Below are 27,865 nucleotides of genomic sequence, written 5' to 3'. Positions count from 1 at the left end.
TCTACCGAAATCATCTTTAATTAAACCGAGAAATTGATGAAAATATAAAACGATAATGAATTTGGTTACTTATTGTTATCTAGAAAGTTTTATTAATGAGACAAAAAGTGTTTTCTTTAGAAAATATAGAACTTCAATTGTTTTTACAGTAATAAATAAATTTAGCTATTCATATAGATGATTATTCATTAGGTTTAAACTAGGATATATGAAGTATGGGTAAGGTAGGAATTTAACAGTCATATCATTTCACTGATCTCTTTACTAGTTATTGATTTTTTGAAAGTATTCACTTGAATGAAAGAGTGAAGAAAACAAATTATGAAATCAATATCTTGATGTTCATTTCATTTTACACAAACAAAGTCAATACAAAGACGTAACTAGTTGGTAGACAATTTCTATTACGTAAGTATCAATGCTATGGTTGGACTTCATAGTTTTAAATAAATTGAGCATTGGGTTATTTACTTACTCTGAAAAAGTGGTCTATATTAAGTCACGAAACGTCAGAAATACAATTTTTCTACTCATTGAGATATAACAAAAACTATATTTAGTATTAAATATTTCTATTATAAATTTTCACAGATTGAACTCATGAGTCAGTTGAAGCTAGACCACCGTTGAAAACCTGGAAGCACTGGACGGCCGTTTCGTCCTAGTATGGGACTCCTCAGCAGTGCGCATCCACGACCCCGCACCACCCGGGGCTCGAACCCAGGACCTACTGGCTTCGCGCGCGAGCACCTAACCATTAGACCACTGAGCCGGCATCCAACGATGTTAATGTCTAACTTCAACCAATCCACGAAGTTGCGCTACCGTACACCATTGTCTTCAGTGAGTTCCTATCTCACAACAGACCTGGTTGAACTCCACTGGTAACGACTTCTCACTAGAACTCCAGAAGTGTCTCCTGAAGTCAGTCACTAGTGAGCAGGTGATTATTATTATCAGAATGTGTTTTGTGGAGATTTTTAGAAATTTTCACAGATTGAACTCATGAGTCAGTTGAAGCTAGACCAATGAGTTCAATCTGTGAAAATTTCTAAAAATCTCCACAAAACACATTCTGATAATTTCTATTATAATTTTAATTTATCGAATAATCATTTGATTTACCCTTGCCAAGACATAATCGATTACCACAAATAAATTAAAATATGAACTGTCGTTTCATACAATTCCAACAATAAATTTGATCCTGTGGTCATACTGTACCTACAAATATCTTAAAGTGAATAATCTAGTTATATGAGTAAACAAAATCACAATCAACAATAGTTTTTCTCAATACAATGATGTTAGCTTAGAAACGATAGAACTTTGATAAGAACTCTTTATTTATATCTTGTATTGGCTTTAGAGCTATTTTCAAAATTGTAGCTAAGATAGCATATGGAATAAAGAGCGAACTGTCTTCAGGTTTTCTGATAAAAATAAGTTGAAATCATCCTCTATTGCTAAACATATAATTGAAACAGGTCACAAGATTGATCTAAATTCAGCTTTTGTAGTGCTGTATAAAAGTGTAAAAGGGCGTATACTAAGGTTCATTGAAGCCTTAGCCATACGAAAATTCAAACCCCCTTTATGTGTTCAAAAACACTTTGTTCTTACCTTAAACCTACCCTGGTAATATTGACTTATTATCCAGAGTGATTAGGTTTCAAATTGTGTTCACATTATTATTATTATTAATCTTATCATTATCCTTATCTCCTCTTACCCCGTTTCCTGTCTAGTTGACCTTTTATTTTTATATATAAATGCTCTTAACAAGTATATGTGTGACCAGATTGTTCGAAATGTATTGCGCTAATATATCACATAGTTCTGATAATCTTCGTCTTCTAATATCATTATCGAAAGTTGAAATCAATTATTGATTAGATGGATCAAAACAGAAAAATCAAATATAAGGAAGTTAAATTTTCTTTTCTTGAACCATTGAGACATCCATGAACAATTTTAATTCTAAACTTAAATTTATTGTATTTTTAAACTGAATTAAATATACATGGTCAGGCATTGTATGGACTCTTGTTAATTTATCATTTTTCTTCTAAGGAATAATTACTCATATTAAATTAGTTGATAAGATGATATCTATGTGAAAATATATATGGATACAGTCACAGGATTCCTATATATTTTATTCGGTCGTAAGGTTTTAATATCCATAATAATCAAGCTGTATTATTTCTATGTTTCGGGTAAACATGTATATTTACATACATGTACTGAGTATTCAAAGTTTATAAAGTAATTGGTTATCATATAGAGTTGGTATTAAAAAGACGACTTTTTAAATTATGAACACTTAGGTGTTCGAAAGCATTGTTCTCTGTAGAAGTGGTTAATGTTTGTCTTAGGTTATACAAACATGGGAAAGGTTTTTAATCGTAATGTTTTATGCCAAATAATGCAAATAAGCTTTACTAAAAAATATCAGTGTATCAATGAAAAAGGGTGGTTTTCTAAACGGTTTCGTTTCATAGTCTGTGGAGTGTCGATTTTGCGCTCCAGCGACGTTGTAAATTAGGATTAAATATCTATTGAATAAACCCTACGTTTCGTCAATTTCTCAACCGGTACCAGTCAGCATTTCGTTTTCAGGGGATACTCAATTGTTTCTATTCTTGAAAAGCAACTACTAGATACAATTATATATATATATAATAGATAATTGTCTAAGCATAAATATAAACCTCTTTTATACTAAAGCAGAACTGGCTTTATTTTAATCAGGGCCGACAAAATTTTAAGAATCAGTGGATATTTAAACTTAAATCAATTATTAGGAGTGGATAATATTGCAAACATCTGAAATGGAACAAAATAATTGTTTTGCAACCCTTAGTTTTTTTTCAATAGTTTCTCAGGGTTTCTATGTAACGATCATCATATAATGTAAATTAACAACCATTTTTTTTACATTATTCCTTTTTGGATATACATTTCAGATCATTACATTAACTACTTAACATATTTCTTGAATATTTAATTTTTCTGAATATAATTTACTTAGTAACTTCATTCATACATTAAAGAACAAGAAAAATCAATTGATTATTAAGCAATAAGGAAAGTATTAACCAAGTTTTTGAGGATAATTTGAAATTCCCACAACAAAAAAACATTATAACAGATTAATCCAGATTAGAACTCACAAATTAATCAAAATCAATCACCTGAATTTGTAACTAATTATATTATGTATGCATATAAACGTATATATAATTTATATTGAGTTGAGAGAACTCAATATGCAAGGAATATACACCTCAAAAAATAGATTAAGTATTATTTAATATACTAAGTACTCTTTCTTCAAGTTCACTATTCAAAAAATCATGAACCATTTTGGAATCAGTAATAATAATTGTTTTGTAATACTAGTTCATTACTGCTTTACGGTTGATTACATTTATTGAGAACTTAACACCTATTATAGTATCATAGTATGTAATAATGTTATTGTAATATTTTAATACAATACTACTGGTGTGTTTAAGAATTTGACGAAATTGTTTTAAATTGAGATCACGAATGAATCAATGTTAGACCACCATTGGAAACCTGGAAGCACTGAATGGCCATTTCGTCCTAGCATGAGACTCAGCATTGCGCATCCATGATCCTACAGGTGGTGTTCAAAACCGGGATCTTCGGTCTTGCGCGCAAACACTTGACATCTAGACAACTGGGCCGGTGTTCAATAGTGTGAATGTCTAAGTCCAATCAATGCATGATATTGCTCGACCGTCTCCCATTGTCTTCAGTGAGTAGCTGCCCTACACCAGACACGGTTGTACTCCATCCTTTTAGTTAACAGTTTATACATTTCTAATCGTTTTAGCCGCAAAATTAAAGAGTAGATATGGATTTTTATAAGGTTAGATACTCACATCACTCACAATCTCGGCATGCATTTAAACCGCTGTCTCAAGATACAAATATTTAATTAGCAAACTGATAAGTACACAATTGTAAAAATAGTGTTTTGTATCAATGAAGAAATGATTATGTATACTTGTTTTAATTAGAATTAAACGTATAACATACCGAGAAGTATTTTTTTTGCACGCCATTGAACTTTTCCATGCTGATTTAAAACAACACATTGCATATTCACGGTATGTCCTAATGGTATAGCATACTGTTCCGCAGGTAGTACCTCGAAACATTGTATTCGTTTTTGGCGTTCTTCTGTTGTACAACGGTTGGATTGAATTACACGAGCAGCAGTATCTGTAAGAATTGAAGGATCAAACAATGGATCAGATAATAATGGATGTTTTGAATTATCAACATTTTCTGGTTGCATATCATTTAGATACGAAAATTTTTGATGCTTATTAAAGTTAATTACAGATAATGGATGATCACTTAACATATATTCATTTGAAGTATCCTGTGTATGTATTGATGCTGATGAAGATTTTAAATTTTCTAGTAATTCAGATTGCTTCTTAGAAATAACAGAATTTAAAACTTTTTCTGTATTTTTATTCATAGTATTAGATCCATATGCTATGAATTCAGATAAAACTAGGTTCCAGTTAATCAAGCTTATCATTATCAAAGGTGAAATACGATCCAGGTACATCATATTCTAAGAGATGGAATTAATCATAATTTTTTTCTACTGGGAAGTCAAAGTAATACTTTGTTATTCATAAATTTTAAATGATTTTATTAGATTATTTGCGAAGTTTATTTGCCTGATATCTTGATTAAAGAAATTATTTTTTTTATTATTTCGTTTTGATTGGTCAATTAACTGACCAATTAAACGTCGAGACAAATAAAAAAAACGAATTTATTCACAAAGTTAAGCACAATGCATTTTTAAGCAAAGATGGATAATGGCTAGCAGTGGAATCTAGTACGCGCGTTTCGTCCTATTTTGGACTCGTCAGCAGTCCTAAATAACAATGGGAAGATACAAGTAAAATAACAAAAAGGCATTTTTGTTTAGTTTATAATTTTCATGTAAAATTTTTATATGTTTTTCACTTACTGTATCCATAAAACAATGAGTTATTTATAATTTCATGATAAATTTAAATAGTAAGGTGCATAGACAAGTAAACTTGGAAAAATCAATTGCTGAAAGCTTATCAATTTGTAACAGATATATTCTATGTAACATCAAAGTTAATGAAAGTTCTTTACTAGAAGAGTACAGACACTCTAAGTAGGATGAATTTTTATCATTTTTATTTTTGTATTTATATAAGGTATATTTCACTACTTATTTCCTATCATTTTAATAAATTACTTATTCTGAACTGATAGTTTGTTGAAGCTTATTTTTCATAACTAATTCTTTATTGTTTAAATGGAAATTTTCATGTTTAAATCGTAAAATCATTGTATCTTCTTAATGTTTTCCGATAGTGTAATGGTCCAGCGAACATTGGAAAACAGAATTGTTAAATCATTAAATTTTAAAACGAAATGTTAGTGTTTCCAGAGAATTCTCTCTACTGATGTTGATAGTATGTGAACATTTATTTAACCAACAGAATATCAAGTATTTAATGCAATTATCTTAGATTTCTCGATGTATTCACCTATTTTTTTTGTTTTATAAATTTCCAATGAGATTTGTAACTATGTACATTTGGAAAATAGTTGTGTATCTAATATTACTTTTCAATCATATCATTGATACACTGTTTCCTTTTTTCATCTCCTAGTATTGATTGACATTATTTACAACTGGTTAATTTCATTTCATTTCGCTGTTATTAATAGGCGATAGGGCAATTATTCCTAATATTCTCAGTTTAGGTGTTGTGGAGATTGTTAAGTTTTTGATTGAAATCATGAGTCAATTAAAGCTAGACCACCATGAAAAACCTGGAAGCATTGGACGGCCGTTTCGTCCTAGTATGGGACTCCTCAGCAGTGCGTATATATTGTAACTTTATTGTTAACGTAATATTCACTTTAAAACTAATTTGTAGCTTTAGTAATCTGTATTAAAACTATGGCAAATGTGTTAAACTTCTTATGGTTGATTGACAAAGATTAACTAAGTACTTTGTTCAATTATCTCAGTAAAGTTAATATACTAATATCAACTTTCGTAATTATTATATCTTGTGATAAGTGATAAATAATTTAACTAATAAAAAAGAATTTTCTTAAGATTTTCTTATATCACATTATAATTTATTGCGTAAACCTACAATATATAGAACATTATTGACTTATTCTTCTTATTTGAATTGTTTACTCACATATGTGACAATGAAAATGTAAGAAGTTATGCTTTTATTTTGAATGTAATTATGTTCAGGTTGGCATGACAACCAAATGGTTACAACGCAAGAGGTTAGTATCAATTCGGTAACAGTTATAACTGACACTATTAGAATATTTTGAGAAAAAAATATTAATGATCTCGCGTTCAGTATCCAATAATCGTATAAATTCACAAACAATGCTGAGGAGACAGATTTCATGCAACCAAAAAATGCAAAAAACATTTGTTTTAAATGATGACAATATCGAAAGACTGGTTTTTTTTAGATGAAATTAAATTTAAATGTAACTGGTTAATCCATCTGAACTGTAAGAACTAATGTTACTATCAATAAACAGATATCAGATAGTAATAAATTGTAAATTGTTATCAGTAACAGAAGATTAAAGTGTTAGTTTATACGTTAGCTCCTGATATGAAGAAAATGATATTTTATTTATTTATTTTATTTTAACACATAGATATTGGTACAAGGAGACATCAAATACATATGCACCACACAGAACTCATTTGATATGTGGGAGGGCTGTGATACTGTCCGGGTGCCTAAACTGAAGCAGGTGGTTTTCTTAGGGGGCCTTCGACCCGAACGTCTGATCCACAAGGCAGTGGAGCAACGTAAGGAGATGCAGTCCCATGGTAGCCGATGACCAACAATTGGCTCATACGACATTTGTTCCTTCAGAATACTGGAGCTTATTTGCACCACTGCTTTTGAATCAGGGTTTTCCAACTCCCCTAGGTGTGCTCTCCATATCCACCAGCCCGGTTAAAGCGCCGGACGTTCGCTTTTCGTCCTCTCAATCTCGTAAACAACACCCGTGGTGCGAGAAGGCAGTGAGTAGGACTTCCCTGGCAGAGGCTATATACGCGTGGCCATGTGAGAGCATTTCGAGAGGGAGAGCGGACTCCCCCCACTCTCGGCCGTACCAGGGCACATATATATATGTTTGCCTGTTGATCAATTGTCTGATGAAACTTTTTTAAGGAGAAAAACTGTAATTTTTCTGAAAACTTACGTTAAAGAAACAATTTTATATTATGAGTAACGAAGATTAGATAGAAAAAAAGAGGGTAAACAGGAACAAACATGACAAGGATTGAATTTCTTAACACTAATTATGTGAATAACAGTGTTCATTTAAAGCAAATTATACTGTTACTAATTTTTTTAAAGGAAAAATGAATCACAGAAGCCGCGGTGACATATTTTTATGAATAAAAAACCAGTAAATTAGGCATAAGAACTTTCTGAACATAAAAAATACTTTAATTCTTTTCAAGGACATAGTTACCCATTTGAATAACTCCGCGATTAGCTCTTCTGGGGCTACTGCCGGTCCCAAGCACAGGTAAGGAAGAGGGAGCGGTTGGCAACTCCATTCCTTCGAAGCGTTAACTTCAATGAGTCAGAAGGTTCTCGGCCGCAAAAAGCATCATCATAACGAATATATCTCTATAGAAACCTCATACAAGATTCAAGATAGGAAGAACGAGAAGATAACAGTTAACAACAGTCGAACAAGAACAGAGAAAGTCAAGGCATAAGCTGAGTACACAGAAGTAAACAAGCTAGTGAGCAGGAGCATTAGAGCCTACAAGCAGAAATATATGGAAGAGCTAGTAATGACAGTGTAAAAAGCTATAAGAGAAGGAAATATGACAAATTTATATGAAATAACGAAGAAACCAGTAGGGAAATAAAGGAAACTAGAGAGAACGGTCAAGCAGAAAGAAGGTAAGAAAATCAATGAAATTCAAGGACGGTGGAACAGATGGGTAGAACACTTCGAGGAAGTTTTGAATTGACCACTTCCATTGAATGCACGAGTTATCGAAGCAGCACCTACAGACATTCCGATAGATGTCACTCCACCAACGACGGATGGCCGTCACACAAGTCACACAAATCTAGAATGGGGAAGCAACACGACCTGACAATATGCCAGTTGAACAACTGATTTCAGACACAGAGGTCACTGCAAACATGGTCCACATTCTATTGAGGAAGATTTGAGAGGAAGAACAAGTGTCGCCGACAGATTGGAAAGAAAGGAAACTGATCGAGATACCAAAGAAAGGAGGTCTGATCAAATGTGATAACTACGGAGACATCACATTACTGTCAGTAACAGAAACGGTTTTCAACAGAGTGTTGCTGGACCGAATGAAAAACACAGTAGTAGTCCAACTTCGAGATAAACAAGATTAATTTTGTAGAGATCGGTAATGCACAGATCAAATTGCGACATTACGGATCATTGTTGAATTATCGGTTGAGTGGAACTCAACACTGTACATCAACTTCGTTGATTGTGAGAAAGCATTTGACAGTGTGGATAGGAGAACAATATGGTAACTTCCTCGATACAATGATGTAACTGAGAAAATCGTCAATATCATACGGAATTCATACAACAGATTACACTGCGAATTCATGCGTGGAGGACAGCTGACAAATGTATTGTAAGTGAGAACCGGGGTCAGACAAGTGTGCTTAGTGTGTCGCTTCCTCTTTCACCTGGTGATTGATTGGGTTATGAAGACCTGTACATCTGAGTGGGAGCACGGAATAGAATGGACGAGTTGGATGCCACTAAACGATTTAGACTTCACAGATGACCTGACCTTTCTATCCCATACATATCAACAAATACAGGTCGGTACAAACAGTGTAGCAGCAGTCTCTGTATCAGTAGGCTTCAAAATACACAAGGGAAATGCTAGATCTTCAAATACAACACAAAGAACACAAACCAAATTACACTTGATGGAGATACTCTGGAGGAGTTGTAAACTTTCACATGTCTGGGTAGCATCACCGTTGAAATTGAATGATTTAGTTGCAAAGGCGACTGTTGGCGAACAAAGGACAGTACTTGTACAGTTGAGGAACATATGGAACTTAAAACAACTGTCAGCATCAAGACAACATCAAGTTCAGAGTCTTCTTAACGAACGTGAAGACAGTTAGTTCTAATGTACTGAGTTGAAACTTGCAGAACTACTACAACCATCATGAAAAATGTACAAGTATTTATGAGCAATTGTCTATTTAAGATACTGAATATCTTTTGAACGGATACTATGAACAATAGAACAAACCAGCTTGCAGCTCAAGGATATTTAGAAAAAACAATGGAAGCGGATAGGACACACATTGAGGAAATCACCAAACTACATTACTAGGCAAGCGGTAACTTGGAATCCTGAAGGGAAACGAAAAAGTGGTAAGCCGAAGAACACACTTCATCGGGAATCGGGAGGAGACATCAAAAGAATGAATAGTAGCTGTAAAGGATTGTCTAGGGCATAGTTGTGTGGAGAATGCTGGTGGGCGGCCTATGCTCCTCGACGAGGAGGAATTGTCGTACGTATGTAAGTAAGTCCCCATTGGATTGTAGCAATGTTTTATGTAGTACAGAATACAAAACTTTATAAACATAAATGTATTGCCATTTTTAATACATTATTGGAATTCATCAAACAACAGGACCATTATAGGTATTCTACACTACTTTGGTTAACGGTTGATAATTGATAAACTATTGTTTATCCAAGTATTTCCTTCTCATGTCACTAGTTATCATTTGAATTTTTAAAGGCGTTAAATTATCATTTACTTCGTTTAATTATTTTGCGTTGAAGAAAACATATTCTTACTATTATTACAGTTATATAATTAAAGATTGTAACCATGTCTAAAAAGTTTGGAATATACGGTTTATTTATTTTCAAAATAACAGTATGTGCCAAGATTCGAAGAAATGTTTAAAGTATATTTGCAAAATCATTTTACACGTTTATCATGTTTCAGTCACTAAATAAAAACTGACAAGCCAATTCAAATTGATAATAAATCTTGGGATGATTACCACTGAACAACCCTACGGATGCACATTAGTATTAGTGCCATTTTAAATCAAAATGTTATGTCACGTTAAATGGAGTCTTTCCAAAGGAAATATTTCAAATATTTGAAAGATTACTACTTAGAAATAAAGTAAATAAGTAATAAACTGTAATTTAACTTGAAAGCAGCCAATCTTATTACTTGCTCAAAGACAATCCAATCAACATGTAATCGTCTAATATTGCATATATCAGTAACCTCATATTGAAATAAATTATGCATACAGTGTCATGTTCACAAGCTTGCAATATTAATTAATTAATATTACATAGTTACATGGAAGGAAACTGGAAAAGTATCAAGGAATCATTAACTTCAACGTGTCAATAGGTTCTGGGCCTCAAGAAGCATCATCATAAGGAATGGATCTCTATAGAAACACTGGACAGGATCAAAGAAAGGAAGAACAAGAAGGCAGCACTTAACAACAGCCGAACACGAACAGAGAAAGTCCAAGCACAGGCTGATTACGTAGAAGTAAACAAGCAAGTGAAGAAGGGCATCAAAGCCGACAAGCAGAAATACGTGGAAGAACTAGCTGCAAGGAAAGGAAATATGAAACAGCTTTAAGATACAACGAAGAAACTAGCAGGGAGATATGGTAAAACAGAGAGACCGGTCAGGGACAAAGAAGGCAGGACAATCACTGAAATTCAACAACAGCGGAACAGATGGGTAGATTACTTCGAGAAACTCATGAATAGGCTAGCTCCAATGAATTCACCGGACATTAAAGCAGCACACACAGACCTTCTTATAGATGTAACTCCATCAACCGAAGAACTCAGGATGATCATCAGACAAATCAAGAGCGGAAAAGCAGCAGGACCTGACAATATACCAGCTATAGCTCTAAAGCCAGACAACGAAGTAACTACAAACATGCTTCACCTTCTATTCCAGAAGATTTGGTAGAAGGAACAAGTGCCGATGGAGTAGAAAGAAAAACACCTCATCAAGATTCCAAAGAAAGGAGATGTGAGCAAATGTGAAAACTACAGAGGCATCACATTACTGTCAGTACCAGGGAAAGCCTTCGACAGTGTGTTGCTGAACCGGATGAAAGACGCAGTAGACTCCCAAATTCGAGATCAACAAGCTCGATTCCGCAAGGATCGGTCGTGCACAGACCAAATTGCAACAATACGGATCATCGTCGAACAATCAATTGAGTGAAACGCGTCACTGTACATCAACTTCATTGATTATGAAAAGGCATTTGACAGTGTGGATAGGAGGACGTTATGGAAACGTCTTCGACACTACGGAGTTCCTGAGAAGATTGTCAATATTATCCGGAACTCACACGACGGACTATAATGCCAAGTCGTGCATGGAGGACAGCTGACAGATGCATTCCAAGTAAGGACCGGAGTCAGACAAGGCTTTCTACTCTCTCCCTTCCTCTTCCTCCTGCTGTTCGATTGGATTATGAAGACCTCGACATCTGAGGGAAAACATGGCATACAATGGACAGCTCAGAATCAATAAGAAGATTTGGACTTCGCAGATCACCTAGCCCTTCTATCTAATACACACAAACAAATGAAGATAAAGACAATCAGTGTAGCAGCAGTCTCTGTATCAGTAGACCTCAACATACACAAGGAGAAAACCAAGATCCTCAAATACAACACGGAGAACAGCAATCAAATCACTCTTGATGGCGAAACTATGGAAGATGTAGAATCCTTCACATACCTGGGCAGCATCATCGATGAACAAGGAGGATCAGATGTAGATGTAAAGGCAAGGATTGGTAAAGCAAGGGCCGCATTCCTACAATTGAAGACCGCATGGGACTCAAAACGACTTTCAACCAATATCAAAGTGAGAATCTTCAATACGAACATCAAGGCAGTTCTACTGTACGGAGCTGAAACATGGAGAACTACTTTAATCATCATCAAGAAGGTACAAGTGTTTATAAATAGATGTCTACGCAAGATACTCAACATCCATTGGTCGGATACCATCAGCAACAGCCATCTGTGTGAGAGAACAAATCAGCTTCCAGCCGAAGGGGAAATTAGGAAAAGACAATGGAAACAAATAAGACATACATTACACAAATCATCAAACTGCATCACGAGGCAAGCCCTAATTAGGAATCCTGAAGGGAAGCGGAAAAGCGGAAGGCCAAAGAACACATTATGTCGGGAATTAGAATCAGATATGAAAACGATGAATAACAACTGAGAGGAGCTGGAAAGGACTGTCTAGGATAGGGTTGGATGGAGAATGCTGGTGAGCGGCCTACTGTCCTTCACGAGGAGTAACAGGCATAAGTAAGTAAGTTACATGGAACTTATCACGTAATATAACTGATAATATGAATCCAATAAACTTTCAAAGTTTATTTGCGATAAACTCTGACAAGTTCATCGTTTTAACTAAAAATATCATAAAGTCACTCAATTAAATTACTAGGATATGTAAGTTAGGTATAATCATTTCAGTAGCTTGACTAATTTGATTTCATTTTTTTAAATAAAAATATACTCTAGTAATTTCAGCGAACGATAGGATACCTTAAGTTACTTGAAAGTAAATCTTTGGAAAGTTAATTTATGTAACCTTAACCGCAATATCACATAGCGGTATATACCGAGTTATTTACATGTCGAAAATTCGTAAATATAATTCTGAGGACAGCATTCCCTTAAAAATGTGATTAAAAGTATTATCACTGTAAGTGTTTATAGACAAAATCATATCATAATGAACTGAATTTAAATGGAACTTAATGGACTAAATATTAATAAAGTGAAGCGAAAATTTTATAGTACTACATAACCAGTGAATATAAGTTTGAGTTCTACAAAAGTTTTTTGAAATTATTGTTAGCCGGAGAAAATTTTTCCAAACTGTAATTATGAATTTTAGCGTTTACCTAAACATGGTCACACTGGTCTATCACATTTTTATTCAAATCATGGGTAATGAATGGATCTTTTCCATGATTTCAATAATCATAACGTTTGATTGAATCTAATTCAGACTTATAACTTCCAGGGTTCACATAAGTTTAGTTAATTTATTCGTTTAATATCCATAATAAGTTGCAAATATTAGACGGGGCATATGCAAATTGAATGACACTAATTTATAAGTTATGATTCACTTAATGGTAAAAAGCAGTATCTAATTGATGTTTTGTGAGTTCCTATACAGTACGACTATGTTCTACATTACACATTTATACTGACCATTTAAGAAATTATCGGCATGAAAAACTATAGCTTAGATACAACCTCTAACAATGTAAACAGTAAATTGTCAACATGTAAAAACGATAAGTATTAAATGACATTCCGCAATTACTTAATTATTTCTAAGATGCTATTGGAAGGGATTCGACTTCGACTATGAAAGGTAGAAAACATTCTATAGTGGATGTGAATTTTCATCTTTACGTACACTATTCTCTGTTATCTGATGTATACACGATACACTGTGATCTGATAAACCCTATTCTTGAAAGTTGGTACGTATGATGAGACGAAGAATTGGCATTTCTTCTTGACTTTATTGATAAAAGAATTATATCGATCATGTTGAAGTATGAGAGCCAGTCAAATTGAATTGTCATTGCTATGCATTGTGTTTGATCTTACTCTATCATAGACTATCTACAGGACGGCTTTGAACATGATTTCATAACCATTGACACTCAAAAACACCGTTGCATCCTTGAGCAAAGTGTTCATTTCATGTGTCATTCCAATGCATTAAAAAAGGTATCACAACCCGTGATATTACTTAACGGTTATTTATTTCGGGAAAAGTCTCACTTTGTCTAGTTAATAGAAATGTTCAATAATATAACATTGTTTATCTGTTGTTACTTTTATTTATTATTAACGTCTACGTGAATATGACAGTGGAAGAAAATAGTCAATATGGAAAATGGTGACAATCAAATAAGATAGATATCATTACTTCAATGAAAACAATAGCGTGAGCAAATCAACTTATCTGTCAAGTGATTAAGTTTTTCTCTCTTTGAATTTTCATTGACTACCAAGATAGCAAAGTGGAATGAAGCATTTTTTTTCAAACAATCAATTACTAAGAGAAAAATAGTCATACTTTGATAAGTGCTTTCCCAATGAAAAACTGACTTTAATGCCCTTATTAATTTTTATGATAAATGAATGATTGCTGTTTATCCGCTATTTCTTTCATTCACCTTTATCATCCGTATATATATGCCAAAAAAACTATTGATTTACAACCAACATCTATAAACTTACCAACGTACGTAGAAAATTTGCATCAAATATGAATTATATGTTTTTATGCATCAATGTAATTCAACTTGACCTCCATTATACATTTTTCTTATTTTGATATGTTTTTGACACACAAAAAAAGAATCTAGGTTTTGAACACGCGATGAAAAGTTTACTCAAAATAAACTATCGGAAGGGATATCCATGATAATGTTCAACCAACTAATATACCGACTAGATTTTACTAGTTCTACTTTGTATCTGCTGTATGTATTACTTTTTTTGCTTAAGAAGATCGATAATTGTGTATTGTCAATGATTTCATTGCTTCCCTCACATGGAAGATGTTAGGGTTACTTACTTTATATAAATTTCTAAATATTAAGTTTCTATGACGATAACTTTAGTTAACACTCCACTCATATGTGCATATTCTTCAGCATATTACCTACTCAAAACAATGTTTTTCTTTTTTCTTTTTTCTTTCGTTATTCTTTGATAATTCTCACAAAAACGAAGATTCAAAAAATGTTTTGTTTGTGATAAGCTACTTACACATTTTAATAGTAGTAAGATTTTATATTAAAATATTTCAAATGAATTTCTTATGAATAATCATTAGATTTACTGAGAATTAATTGGTTTAACAATTGAGGGACTATACTTTGTGTCTTCAAACGTCAAAAATAGCGTATTATCCGCAAATGACATATTCAATATTTGCAAATAAATGGCTTCATATAGACAACGTTATAAATACATTGTATGAAATCAATAAAAAAATAACATCCGAGGACAACCTCTTTACAGCCTCATTTCTGACATCATGTACGATTCTTATAGAAAACCATCAAACCATAAAAATCTGTGAATTAATGTCTTTGTTTTATTTCTGTAACAGACATAATCCAACTGAATGGTGTAATTGAATATAAACAGTGTAAATGACATTGCAATTAGTTTATGTTTCCATTGTAATTAATCCACTAAGACAAATAATTTTTATTGTTTTTCGGGGTTATATACTAAGGATTTTAAAATGATATGATATATAATGAGTGAATTTTTAAGTTTTTAACATGAACTAAAAGGTATTTTGAGTTGTCACTCAACAAATTTCTGCACTTTCATGAAAAAGGCTCGAGTACTACCTAAAGTATGATGTTCAGCACTTCTTTTTGTAGGTTAACTAAGCTTGATTAATATATATATATTCACTAACCATAGGTAAACAATTTTTCGGTAAGATATCTGGCTACTTAAATTTGCATAAGTAGTATTGTGTGTAATGCTAATTATATGAGAAGTTTCAGGTTTTCTACTTTGACGTAAACTAAACGAGCTGGTTGTAAGATTCCTTCGGTTTCTAAGATTTAGCTCTAAGTATGGAGGCAGGTTATGTTATAATCCATAGTCTCGTTGGCTGTTTGAAGTGCCTATTGATGTTTTTGACTTAAACTGATCAGTCTTATTGTCATATATGCATCCTGTTCGGATTACCGAAGTGATGACTCAGGCATTATAAACAGAGATCGATAATGGCTTGCAGTAGGATCCAGAACACGTGTTTTTTCTTATTCGTGACTCGTCAGATGGATGTATCTGCATCCCAAACTTGATGTTTACTTTGAGCCTCGAACTCAGCAAATTTCTCTTTAATTGCCATTGTGTTATCTACTTGACTTCTGAGTCTAGATTACCACTAGCTTTGGTTGCTTGAGCTTTCATATTGAAGTTAAGGATGACAACTTACCAGTCCCTTATTAACTTATGTACATCTGTAAGTTTGAAAAAACCATCCTTATATTTGAACATAGTTCTTTTTTAAACATGATTAGTATTCCAGTTAATGGAATAATCATATTTAATGTTATTACTCATTGGATTGTTTCGTCAAAGGTCCTGCCCTCTTAAAACGTCTCACATCGTGGTTGGAGATCAACGCTGAGAGTAACCTGTGAGCTATTTTGCATTTTTCAAGAATTTGTGAAATCATTATACTACTAATTTCAGTCACATCAAAACTTCAGGTGGAGTCTGTCATGGCTTATAATAATTAACAACAAATAATGTATAAATTCACAAGAGGTTCTACGGAAACTGTATGCACCATTAATAAATAGAACTTCAGTGTAAAATTGTATCATGTTCATCTAAATTTTAGCGAGAAAAACTATTCATAATAACTATAGAACATATCACAATCAAAACAAAACTAACTTATGATAGGTTGATTTTAGTGTGTATTTAGTATGGTACCATTGCCTAAAATGACAAATTTGTGCCAGTTACCTACTAATCCTATTCTACATTATTCTTATCAGGTGTTCACTTTAACTAACCATCCTTTGAAAGACAGGATTTATTGAGTCGTATTTTGACACTAGTTTGGTACTCTCTAACATACCATGTTCTATAGGGATAAAACCCAGAAATTTGATGTAAATGGACTACATTTAAACAAAGTATTGGCTTAAAATTCTCACTTCAGTCCATTTGCAATATTAATTAAATATCGTTCAATCCTACTAGTATAATATCTTCTTCCAGATGCAGTTGATAACAAAACGTTTTAACTACTCACTAGTTGTTAAAGCTGTTCACTAGTAAGCGCATGGTTATTACCAAGATAAGATGTCTGCGAAGATTATTCAGTCTAAAGACATTTTACATCACTAACGGAGTTTGGCCAAGCAACCATCCGAATATATATATATATATATATATATATATATATATATATATATATATATATATATGGATTGGAATAATTGCTTAGTTGAATTTCGCTGATGATGCAAAATATCTGCAGATTCAAGACTGATACAAGCAAAATCATTTTATTACATCGATCTTGGAACAACAGAAATTAAAATGGATTTGAATATCATAAAAATGTGAGCACTAGTATATGGTGCTCATAGTTACATTAAACAAAATTAACCACATAGAATGCAGTTTCACTTATGAACTGATTTGAAGTAGAAAAAAACTAAGTATCACTGAATAGCCATTTCGGTACTAAGTTGAAATATTTTTTCAATGCTCATCCATTAGTTTACATGTAACCAAATCTAATAACTTCAATTCTTTTAGCGTTTACTTTTGTTAATAGTTGTCTTTCTGAAGCCAATTATTGAGATTATTCATTCTTAACTATCAGTAGATACATACTGCTAAGTAGTCCCATTACTAGAACAAAACGGCCATCCAATGCTTCCAGATTTTCAATGATGGTCTAATATTGATTGATACATGATCTCAGTCAAAAATTGTTCTCAAATTTGAACATTTAAAAAAAATTATGAATTTTCGCTAATGAGTTAGTTTATCAAATTAATCGGGTCAATAATTTTATATTGAATAAAATGCCATTAACATAATGTCTAATATTTCTGTCAGTGATTATCATACTAATATTATTTATAATACTGTTGAGTCGGCTTTCGGAGAACTTCAACGGAGCCTCCAGAGGCCCAAGAAGGAGCCGAAGAGTCCTAGCCAATCAGATCATGATGGAGCATTCTAGAATCCCAACGTAGCGTGCTACTATTGGTCAGTAGCATAATATGTCATTAACGGATTGGCCGAAATATGATGTTGATTTAACATACGTTAACATCTATAAATACCCATGTTTTCTGTACATAGACGAACCTTGGAGTAAAGTATTTCTCTCATACTTTGCGTCTTCTCTCTGGTGTTCAGGTCATTGTGTAGTTCTAGCTTGCGGGTTACCAGACTAGCTTAGGAAGCGAATATAGCGTTCAATCGACAAAACTTATCAAATATAAACATTGGGACTATGAATCATATAACTTTGGTTATCAGTTGAACTAAACAAAATCATGTAACCAATGTATAACTCAAAGAAAAGTGTATCTATGAAATATGAAAGAGTAAATGATTAAGTCAATATTCCATATAAACATACAATTTAACTGATATCAAAATGTTTACACATGAAATATTGTACTAGATATGTAATAGATTATTTTCATAACTTGATGACATTAACATAAAGATTTACAAACTAGTTAAAAGGTAACAAATATTATTCATTGTTTAGTTTCATTTGTATAGTTCGAAACATTATTTTATTATCCGCTACTTGAGATAGGAAACGTAAATAGGTCGCTTTAATGGTGGAGAAACTCATACAGTTATCTCATATATATATATATCATCAAAGAGAAATACTAATCTATGGTTGTTATTTATTTTAGCTAGAGGGTTTAGAAAATTTCCTATCTTTATAAAAGATTAGATTTCTGTTTGTTGTACTTTACGAAATAGTGTGTTATTGAAATGGTTGACAATAATAATAATAATCAAATGTAAGTATATATTCAATTATATATGGATAATATATTTATACTGTTTATTGAAATATTGATGGTAGAACATATGGAAACGAAAGACATTCATTAAATGATAGGAAAATCTGTACAAAATAAAGAAAATATAGTTTCCTAATGCATAATTATTTATTGTATTTTATAACAGATAAAGATGATTGTATACATGAGTGTTAATATGTATCCATATATATATATATATACAATCAAAGTTAGATCTGCCAAATTGTTTTATTCAGTTTCAACGACGGAGTAATTTGTGAATTTACCATTACTTGTTAGTATAGAATAGAAAATTGTATACCTATTAGAAAAAAGTTATCAATCAATTCGATTTATAGCCAAAAGGCGAATTTATTTAAATTTGAAATAGAAGTAGAATGAAATTTTTTATTGATAGATGATAAAGAAAATTCTCTTGTAAACCTTAATATTTAGGTAACCAAAATGATTATAACCATGATCAATAAAAAAAACTGTTAGTTACCTTGGATATCAATCAATGGACATATTTAATTTTGTTGTTAAGCCTTTTTTTTCTAGTAAGAATACTTCAACGTTGGTGTTGTGGTGCGTGCTACTTATATTGATATAAGTAGTATATGACGCGAGTTATAAAACGTAATATCTGGCAGCAGAAGATGGCAGAAGATCAAGAAATAAAGTGCAGAAACACAATGCAATTTGTAAGGAAACGCATGAACAATGAAATGTGAGACAATAGATTGATATTTGCAACAGGAACAGTCCAGGTTGATATGATGGACTAATATTTTGCAAATTAACGATTCGCTATATGTTTTTTTTAGTTTACCGAGTAACTCTAATTGTGTGTTAGATACATTCGTTTTTCCCCACCCATGTTCTGTTCATTACAGCGTCACGGATTGTATTTATTTGAACAAAGAAATGATAAAAGGTTAGAGAATATTAGACATATCAACTTCTTGATAGTATGCACCGGTATTCCCATCAGAAATAAATATCGTCATATTTTGGTCCATCAGCGATCGCATTACCTTCAGAGTATTAGATAATTTTCTAATTTTTTACTGGCAGTTTGCGTGTTAGTAAGATTATAAAAAGTAAATGTTATATGTAGATGTTTATATTCTTGATATACTGCGTATGAATTGAGCACTACAACGCTAAAACCCTTCCAAGTCGCAATGAGAAGACAGAAGTCTAGTGAAAGGAATGTTATTCCAAACAGTGTCGACACAACCCTAGTCGAAAATACACTCATTTATATATTGATTGTACGCACACTTTTATCAATAATTAGGATGAAATCACATATAAAAAATACTCAGTCATAACAAATCACATACTGAGCATAGTTTATGTCAATTGAATACAAGAATATCATATATTATACAAAATAAAACATCACATAAGAAAACCAAACCCAATACTACACTGAATAACCATCATATTGAATCACAACAGAAGTAATGTTGAATAAAACTAATAATGAGTAAATCAATAGAAAATTGACTTTTTTCCATCATATCAGTAAACAAATATTTTGTTATCAGTTTAGGGGTTGTGGAGATTGTTGAGTTTTGTTTGATTGAGATCATGAACCGATTGATGATAGACCACCATTGAAAACCTGGGAGCACTGAACGGCCGTTTCGTCCTATTGTGGGACTACTCGACAGTGCGCATCCACGATCCCGCTCGCGGGATTCGAACCCAGGGCCTTCAGTCTCGCGCGCAAACGCTTAGCCTACCGGACCACTGAGCCGGCATCCAATGGTGTTAATGTCTAACCTCAACCAATCCACGAATTTGCGCGACCATCTTCCATTGTACTGAGGTAGACACCTGTTTCTACCCGACACCGATTAGCTCTACTTGTCATGGCTTCTCATCGTCTGCTACTTTTGGATCACTTGTGATCGGACTTTAAAACAGGAGAATAGTTAGTGCAGTCTGAGTAATGATCAGTTTACCTAGGCTGTATTTCTAGTAACAATGACCGCCAGTTAACCAATGACACGATGAATGTGAGATAATAGATGCAAATAAAACTTAGTGACCATTAGTTCAGAATGTAGTTTCTCACGCTCGCTTAACTGACAAACACAATAAAACCTAACACAGTCAACAAGTAATTTATAATTCTACAGTACTAATTTATGAATCACTAATACAAAAATATAGTGTCAAATACTAACTACACATCAAAATAAATAAGGAATTACAATCTAAGCATAACTAAGCCATAAATGAAAGCTGATTGAGTAATAGGTCTGTAATAAATTAATAATATTTTAAGAAGGGTATAATACACAACAACAGTTTATGCATCAAACAAAGGCTTACAATGAATGAAACACGAAAATACAATAGGTAAGTAATTAAACAACGATAATCACTTCAGATAAAATGTGTTTCGAGACTTTAAATCTGCTCAATACTTATTACAATATATCAGTTAGACAAAAATAATTGATGAATCGAATCGACAAAGACTTTGAAAAACAGTTTTGAGAGTAAAGATAAGCTACATTTTTCGTTTATATGATTCCTATTTGAGGAAGTAATTGTTTTATATGTCTTTTAAATATAGGCTTGTTGAAATAACATTTTTATTTCCAGTTATTCAATTATATGGAACATGTTAGAAGTCACTATTATTCAGTTAGAGATTGATAAATACATGTCATTATGTACCACTTGCGTTTACATTTAGAGTTGAGAATGTGAAACAAAAGAAAACTTCTAATAGAATTAACTATTTACAAATTTGTTTGAATGTTTATGATCACACTCTACATTTGAAGTGTCTGAAGTCTACCAAAAATAGCAAGCTGTGACTCTTAAAATATGATAACAACATTTATCTGTACATTTAACCACATACGGGATTTCTGGGTATAATACTGACCTCTTATGACGTCTAAGTCATGTCGTTTTAAAAACATATTCATTCCCTGTCATAAAATGCCAAAGTGTCAAACATAGTTGTAGGCTGAGAAAACAAACTAAAAGATGGTACGATTCCACCAAGTCATAACATACTGGAATACCTGTTGTAAGTGATTAATCATTATCAAACTTTCAGCTCGTACCATAATAATATTCCATTTTCCGATATTTTTAATTGATTTCACTCAGATTAGGTTATGGTGACAGATTTATTGAATCATTATTTCACTTTATGTCTAAAATTTTAAACTTAATCCGACTATTCATTTTTGTTTTCCTATTCAATTTTTCATTAATTGCGATACAGTTATTCTAACTGATGTACAACACACAATCTTGTACCAGTTTACAGTGTTTAATCATAGATAACTGGATTAAATTTCTAGTTTCCTAATCATAAATAACAGCCTACCATTTCAAATGATTTATTTATTTTTATACTATAATCATATTTGTAATTTTTAATGAAAATTTTAATAATGAACATTAAGTAGATCATACTCACTGTGATACATTGTACATTGAGTATATATTTTCTTTGATTTCTGTTGAACAAAACAACTATTTTCTTTTATTCAACTCAATGAAAGTTTAATTTCAATGTTTAAGATCATGAGTCAGTTGAAGCTAGACCATAATGGAAAATCTGGAAGCACTGGACGGCCGTTTCGTTCTATTGTGGGACTGTGTTCGGTTCTATTGTGTTTATCAGTTAAGCAAGCATGAGAAACTACATTATGAACTAATGGTCACTAAATTTTATTTGCATCTATTATCTCACATTCATCGTGTCATTTGGTTAACTGACTCGTGATCTTAACCATTGAAATTACTATAATATCCACAAAACCTATCTGATATTAAAAATTTAATTATTTAAGAAAAAGAAGAAAACAAAACATCTTTACCAAGTTAACATCCATTTAGCATATAACAATGAAACTTAGTCTTTTCAAAGCACAGGAATCAAAGAGTATTATTATTATTACATCCGTTATTATATAAGTAAGTTTTTAAAAAATCAAAGTCTTGAATCAACTCACTAATAAAGCGCCATCAGCTTTAAAATTGATTATTCTCATGAGAATAACAATTTCAATAGTTATTCATAATTTTCATTGATAAAATACAAACAAAATAAATAGGAAAAAAAATGCAATAAACTTTTAATATACACCTTCAGGTGTTTAGTTTTCAGTAAAAAAGAAACAAACGATCAATTAACTGAAGTACCCTTGAGGATAATATGTAATCATTATCAACAATTCTTTTATTTATCTTATTTAAGGTTGATTTTCCCTTTTTTTCTTGTCTTCTTCTTCTTCTTAGATATAAATTCCAAGTGAACAAATAGTTGATGTGTTTCTTTTTTCTTTTTTTTAAAAAAAGTTTGTTATTATAATTATAAATACTTTTATTTTGCTACTTAAATTATGCATTTAATAAAATACAAAAAAAAGGAATACTGTAAGTTGTTGTGTTTCTTTTTTTTTCTCTCTTTATTCGTAATCAAAGTCATAAGATTTTAGGGGGGAAGGGGGAGGGAGAGTGGAGGGGGGAGAATAAAAATCAGCTTAATTTCACTTGAAAAATAACCAACATTTTAGTAACTTAGATAAAGGGAAAACGTTTTTTTTTAAAAAAAAATATTATCTGATAATGTTTAATTTGGATTAATCTCAGTAAGTCAAATCGATGTATGAAGATTAAGTGTATATAAATAATAAAACGAATAATCGATTTGAAAAAAAATAATAGATAGTTGACAGACTGAGGTAATTAACATATAAGTAGTATTATTAAATTTATGTAGCCAAACATGCTTAACATGTTGTGGTATTTTTAAACATACAAACGTTTTCATGGACAGGTAAGATTTAAAAGTTACAAATTTTTCTAAATGGAGTTTTGTTCTCTGAACTGAATGGTTTGGTCATGAAGCTTTCACTGTTCTGTTGAACAACATCTCTTATATCCTAACGAAGAATAAATAAATGGTAACTGCTAGGAATTTTTTATGGATTATATATATATATATATATATATATTCTTTATGGATAACTGTTAAGTAACAATATTAAATGTACATTCACATTGCTTTTATCATAAACTTCTATTTGAATTATCGATTATTATTATACGATTTACTATTCTTGACTTTGTGTCAGTTTATTAGTTAGAGTCTTTCACACTCACAGCCACTTTTGGCTTGATCTTGTAATATTGTTATTTTCTATTTTACGGTATGATATGGAGTGGTTTGCTTGTGTATAAACTGCGTATGTCTCAAATACAAGATTCATACGGTCAAAGCTGATATTGGTGTTCTAGACTGAAACGGACAGATCTATACGAGAGGAACCAATAAGGACTCAGTTAACTTTAGTCTGATCGTAATGGTTAACGCGTCGTTGGTTTGGCATAGTACCAAAGACATATAAGTCGGTGTTCTGACTGGCGATTATGTCACGTGATAATTAACATGGCATATGAGCATAACAATATCGTTAGCGTAAACATCAGCTAGAAGTGAAGTGTTCGAATTTCCCTACATATGACTCACAGTTTGTCCTGTAGACCTCGTTCTTCATTGGTTATTGTTAACTCTTAACCTGTCATTGTCTACTCCTTTATCTTAATTGTATGTCACTTTGATTTGATTCCTCGTCTTGTATTTGTCCATCATTTTTCTGACAGTTTGGTAGATTGGATTGATTTCAATGTATTTGTTGATTGCTAATTTACCTGAGTAGTAAATTTCTAAAAATCCTCTGGTGCGTTTATTAGTCCTATCTCTGTGACCAAATTCATTAAATGCTACTATGAAAACAGATTTTTCCATATTAATTTATGAGTTTTGTTAAAAATATAAAGCTGCCTAGGATATCTCTACTCAATCTCATATACGTTAAAGTGTTGTTGGGTCAAATGTTCTGTCTATTCTATTTCTCATTAGATTTGTTGTATTAGTAGGTTCCTCATTCAAATTCTAAATAAAATATACCACAGGCTAACTGTTAACCTTATGACGTTAATCAAATTCACTGGACTTCAACAGAAACAATTCATTAGTGTACAATAATAACTCAACTTATATTAGAACAAATATTCGTGCATCGAATCATGTCACTATCCTAAATTGCACTATACATCACTGAGAAGAAACGGGGTCTACTCCAACAGAAAAACACTGAAACACTACGCCCTAAACCAGATTGAGGCTTTGTATTCAGACATAAACGAAATACAGATTAATATTTATTATTTATTTAACTATAATAAACAATAGATATTCCTAATCTATCTGACAATTTGGCAAGTGATTACAGTACAACAAAAAGTTAAAACAACAAAATGTAAGTAATTCCTTAATGATTGGTCAAAATATTTTGCAAATATATCGTTACAGATATGGGATTATTCTTCAAAAATATATAAACTAATATACGACTCTTCAATTTAATATACATTATCCGAAGCAATAAATTTTAGACAATCTTTCAATAAAATAACCGTAAATGCCTCTTTATTTTTTGGATTATATTCTATTTTTAAGCAAAAATGAAAGGTGACTAGCAGTGAAATCTAGGACACATGTTTCGTCTTATTTGGGACTCGTCAGTTGGATATACCTGCATCCCAGAGTTTATGTTCACTCTAGAATTCGAACCCAGTACCGTTCACTACAAATGCCATCACTTTATCCGTTTAGCCACTGATTCCTGATAGCAACTTGTTTATGCACTAAGGTGAAGTTTAAATTCACTTAGTGTTGTTTATTTGTATCTTCCCATTGTTGTTTAGGACTGCAATCGGTCTGTTCACATAGGATGCAAATATGCCAAACAAACAACGTCAAATGAATATTCTACTTCTGTTTGTTATTTAAGATTTATTTGATCAAATAATCCATCAGAATCAAAATCATATCAAACTTCAGAATACCTTTTTTTTCGTGTGCAGATTACAATAAAAAAATACCCCCCCCAAAAGTGATTTTGAAGTATTAGAAACTTGAAAGGAATGTTGTTTTTCAACTTCATAGAACAACATACTTTTAAGGGTAAAAATAAATAGAAGTTATTCATATAAGTATCAAACAAAAATTTAAAAAAAATTCGTCTATCATCTTGATTGTTAAACAATTCCCAAATAATCCAGCATTAACGTCTTGAGTGAAACAGTTACCGTAATAAAAAAAACCTTTTATAACGGGAATAATAAAATGTCTTGATTCTAAAATGGTATAGTTTTAGGTAATCAGATCTCAACTATTAAAATTACTACAATCTCCACAAAACCCCCCTTTTGATACGAATCAACTTATGCTCACTAGTGACTGGTTTCAAGATGTATAACCTGGAGTTCTAGTGAGAAGCAGTGACCAGTGGAGTTCAACCGGGTCAGTTGTGTGATAGTAACTCAATGATGACGATGGTGGATGTGTCGCTCAATTTTGTGGATTAGTTGAAGTTAGACATTAACACTGTTGGATACTAACCAGCTCAGTGATGTAGTGGTTAAGTGGTCGCGCGCGAGACTGGCAGGTCCTGGGTTCGAATCCCGAGAGGCGGGGTCGTGGATGCATACTGCTGAGGAGTCCCACAATAGGATAAAACGGTCATCCAGTGCTTTCAGGTTTTCCATGGTGTTCTAGCTTCAATTGACTCATGATCTCAACTATTGAAATTACTACAATCTCCACAAAACCCTTTCTGATACTAATTAGATATAAGGTATAGCAATTTTGCGTTTTAGTTAATTACATATTGGTCTTCAGGTAGATAAAATATTCTTTCGATCAGCTTTTTAGGCTACTAGCTTAAAATGTACAATAGTTCGAACATTATATCACATATTTCTGAAATATATTTGTTAATTTAAACAAAAGTCGATATATGGAGCTCTAGATAACATTGAACTATTAACTGTACAAGTATGTCGTTTAATTCAACATTCTGTATCTCCATTAATAATCTAACATTTCTTTTAATATATTTAGAGCGTACAACTTTACAAGTTTATCATCATATAGCAGAACACCATCCGGTTTTGTCGAGCGAAGGGTAGTTCAGTGTGATCAGGAGTTCTATTCCTTATCACTTAGTTGACACTGGATATCAAACTGACTTGATCGAAGCTTTTAAAATAACCCATTATCTTCCACTAAATTTATCTTGTAATTTATTGATTATTCTTTTCCATACCACAGAAATCATTCAAATCCATATACATAAACTTATTCTTGTACTTAAAAGGCGCTTATACAACCTCTCTCAACATAGAAATACGTTATAGCTGATCCTTGATCGACTCTATTCTTTGAAAAATTTGTCATTTCTTTCATTATCTTTTTCTTCCGTACTTTTAGTATGGGACCGGTAATAGCCCTAGGAGCGCTACGGATTGAGTTACATTAAATTGATGAATGATGTTAAAATTAAAAGCGATGGTACTATTTACAATTAGTAGTGATATTACTTTCTATAATCACTTTTCTATGGCAAATAGATAATCTTGGATAATGCATCGTGTAAGAAAGCCTATTTTTTTAAATAAACAAATCACCATGTTCTTTTTATATAACTATATTCCATAATATTCTGGTTACGTTCAATATGGTGTGTAGAATAATCCTAAAGAAATGAAATACGTTCATACTGTTCACAGATGTTCAGTAATGATTCTATCTAACTTGACTGGAATTCGAATCAAAGGCATTCAGTTTATCTCTTTCAGACACAAAATATAAGATTATAATCTAAAGTGAGTTATTTCATGTAACAATAAGTAATGGTTTAGCCGTAATAATAAACATACTCGATGGATTCTTTAAAAAAAATTTTAGTTTTTAGAATTATATTTTTAAAGCCAGTTGATCACGGAAACATTTTACAATCAGACACTTATAACGAGTTAATACGATTATTTGCCAATAATTGAACAAACGGTTTGACAGAAATTGAATACCTAGTATATAAAAGTCATTTTGATGGATTTTTGTTCTCTGAGCTGGATGGTTTGGTTGTGGAGCTTTCATCGTTCTTCTGAACGACATCATCAGCACAAACTTCAAATAGAAATAAAGTGTTTGAATTTCTCCATATACGTTTCACAGCTTGTTCTGCACACCTCGTCG

General features: G+C 32.1%; 1 protein-coding gene across 4 annotated transcripts in view; it reads right to left on the bottom strand.

Moving 5' to 3' along the window:
• Positions 1 to 27,865, bottom strand: part of NPHS1_1 (nephrosis 1, congenital, Finnish type (nephrin)) — a 171,635-nt gene that overhangs the window by 107,970 nt on the left and 35,800 nt on the right. For all 4 annotated transcript variants that reach the window (XM_051214810.1, XM_051214808.1, XM_051214807.1 and 1 more), the window contains one exon: positions 4,072 to 4,257. In XM_051214810.1, the coding sequence (XP_051067998.1) occupies positions 4,072 to 4,257 (186 nt within the window). The remainder of the gene's footprint in view (positions 1 to 4,071; positions 4,258 to 27,865) is intronic.

This window comes from Schistosoma haematobium, chromosome 2, assembly GCF_000699445.3.
Source record: "Schistosoma haematobium chromosome 2, whole genome shotgun sequence".
NCBI lineage: Eukaryota > Metazoa > Platyhelminthes > Trematoda > Strigeidida > Schistosomatidae > Schistosoma > Schistosoma haematobium.
The sequence above is the reverse complement of the archived record's forward strand: the minus strand, read 5'-3'. Positions and strand labels throughout refer to the sequence as shown.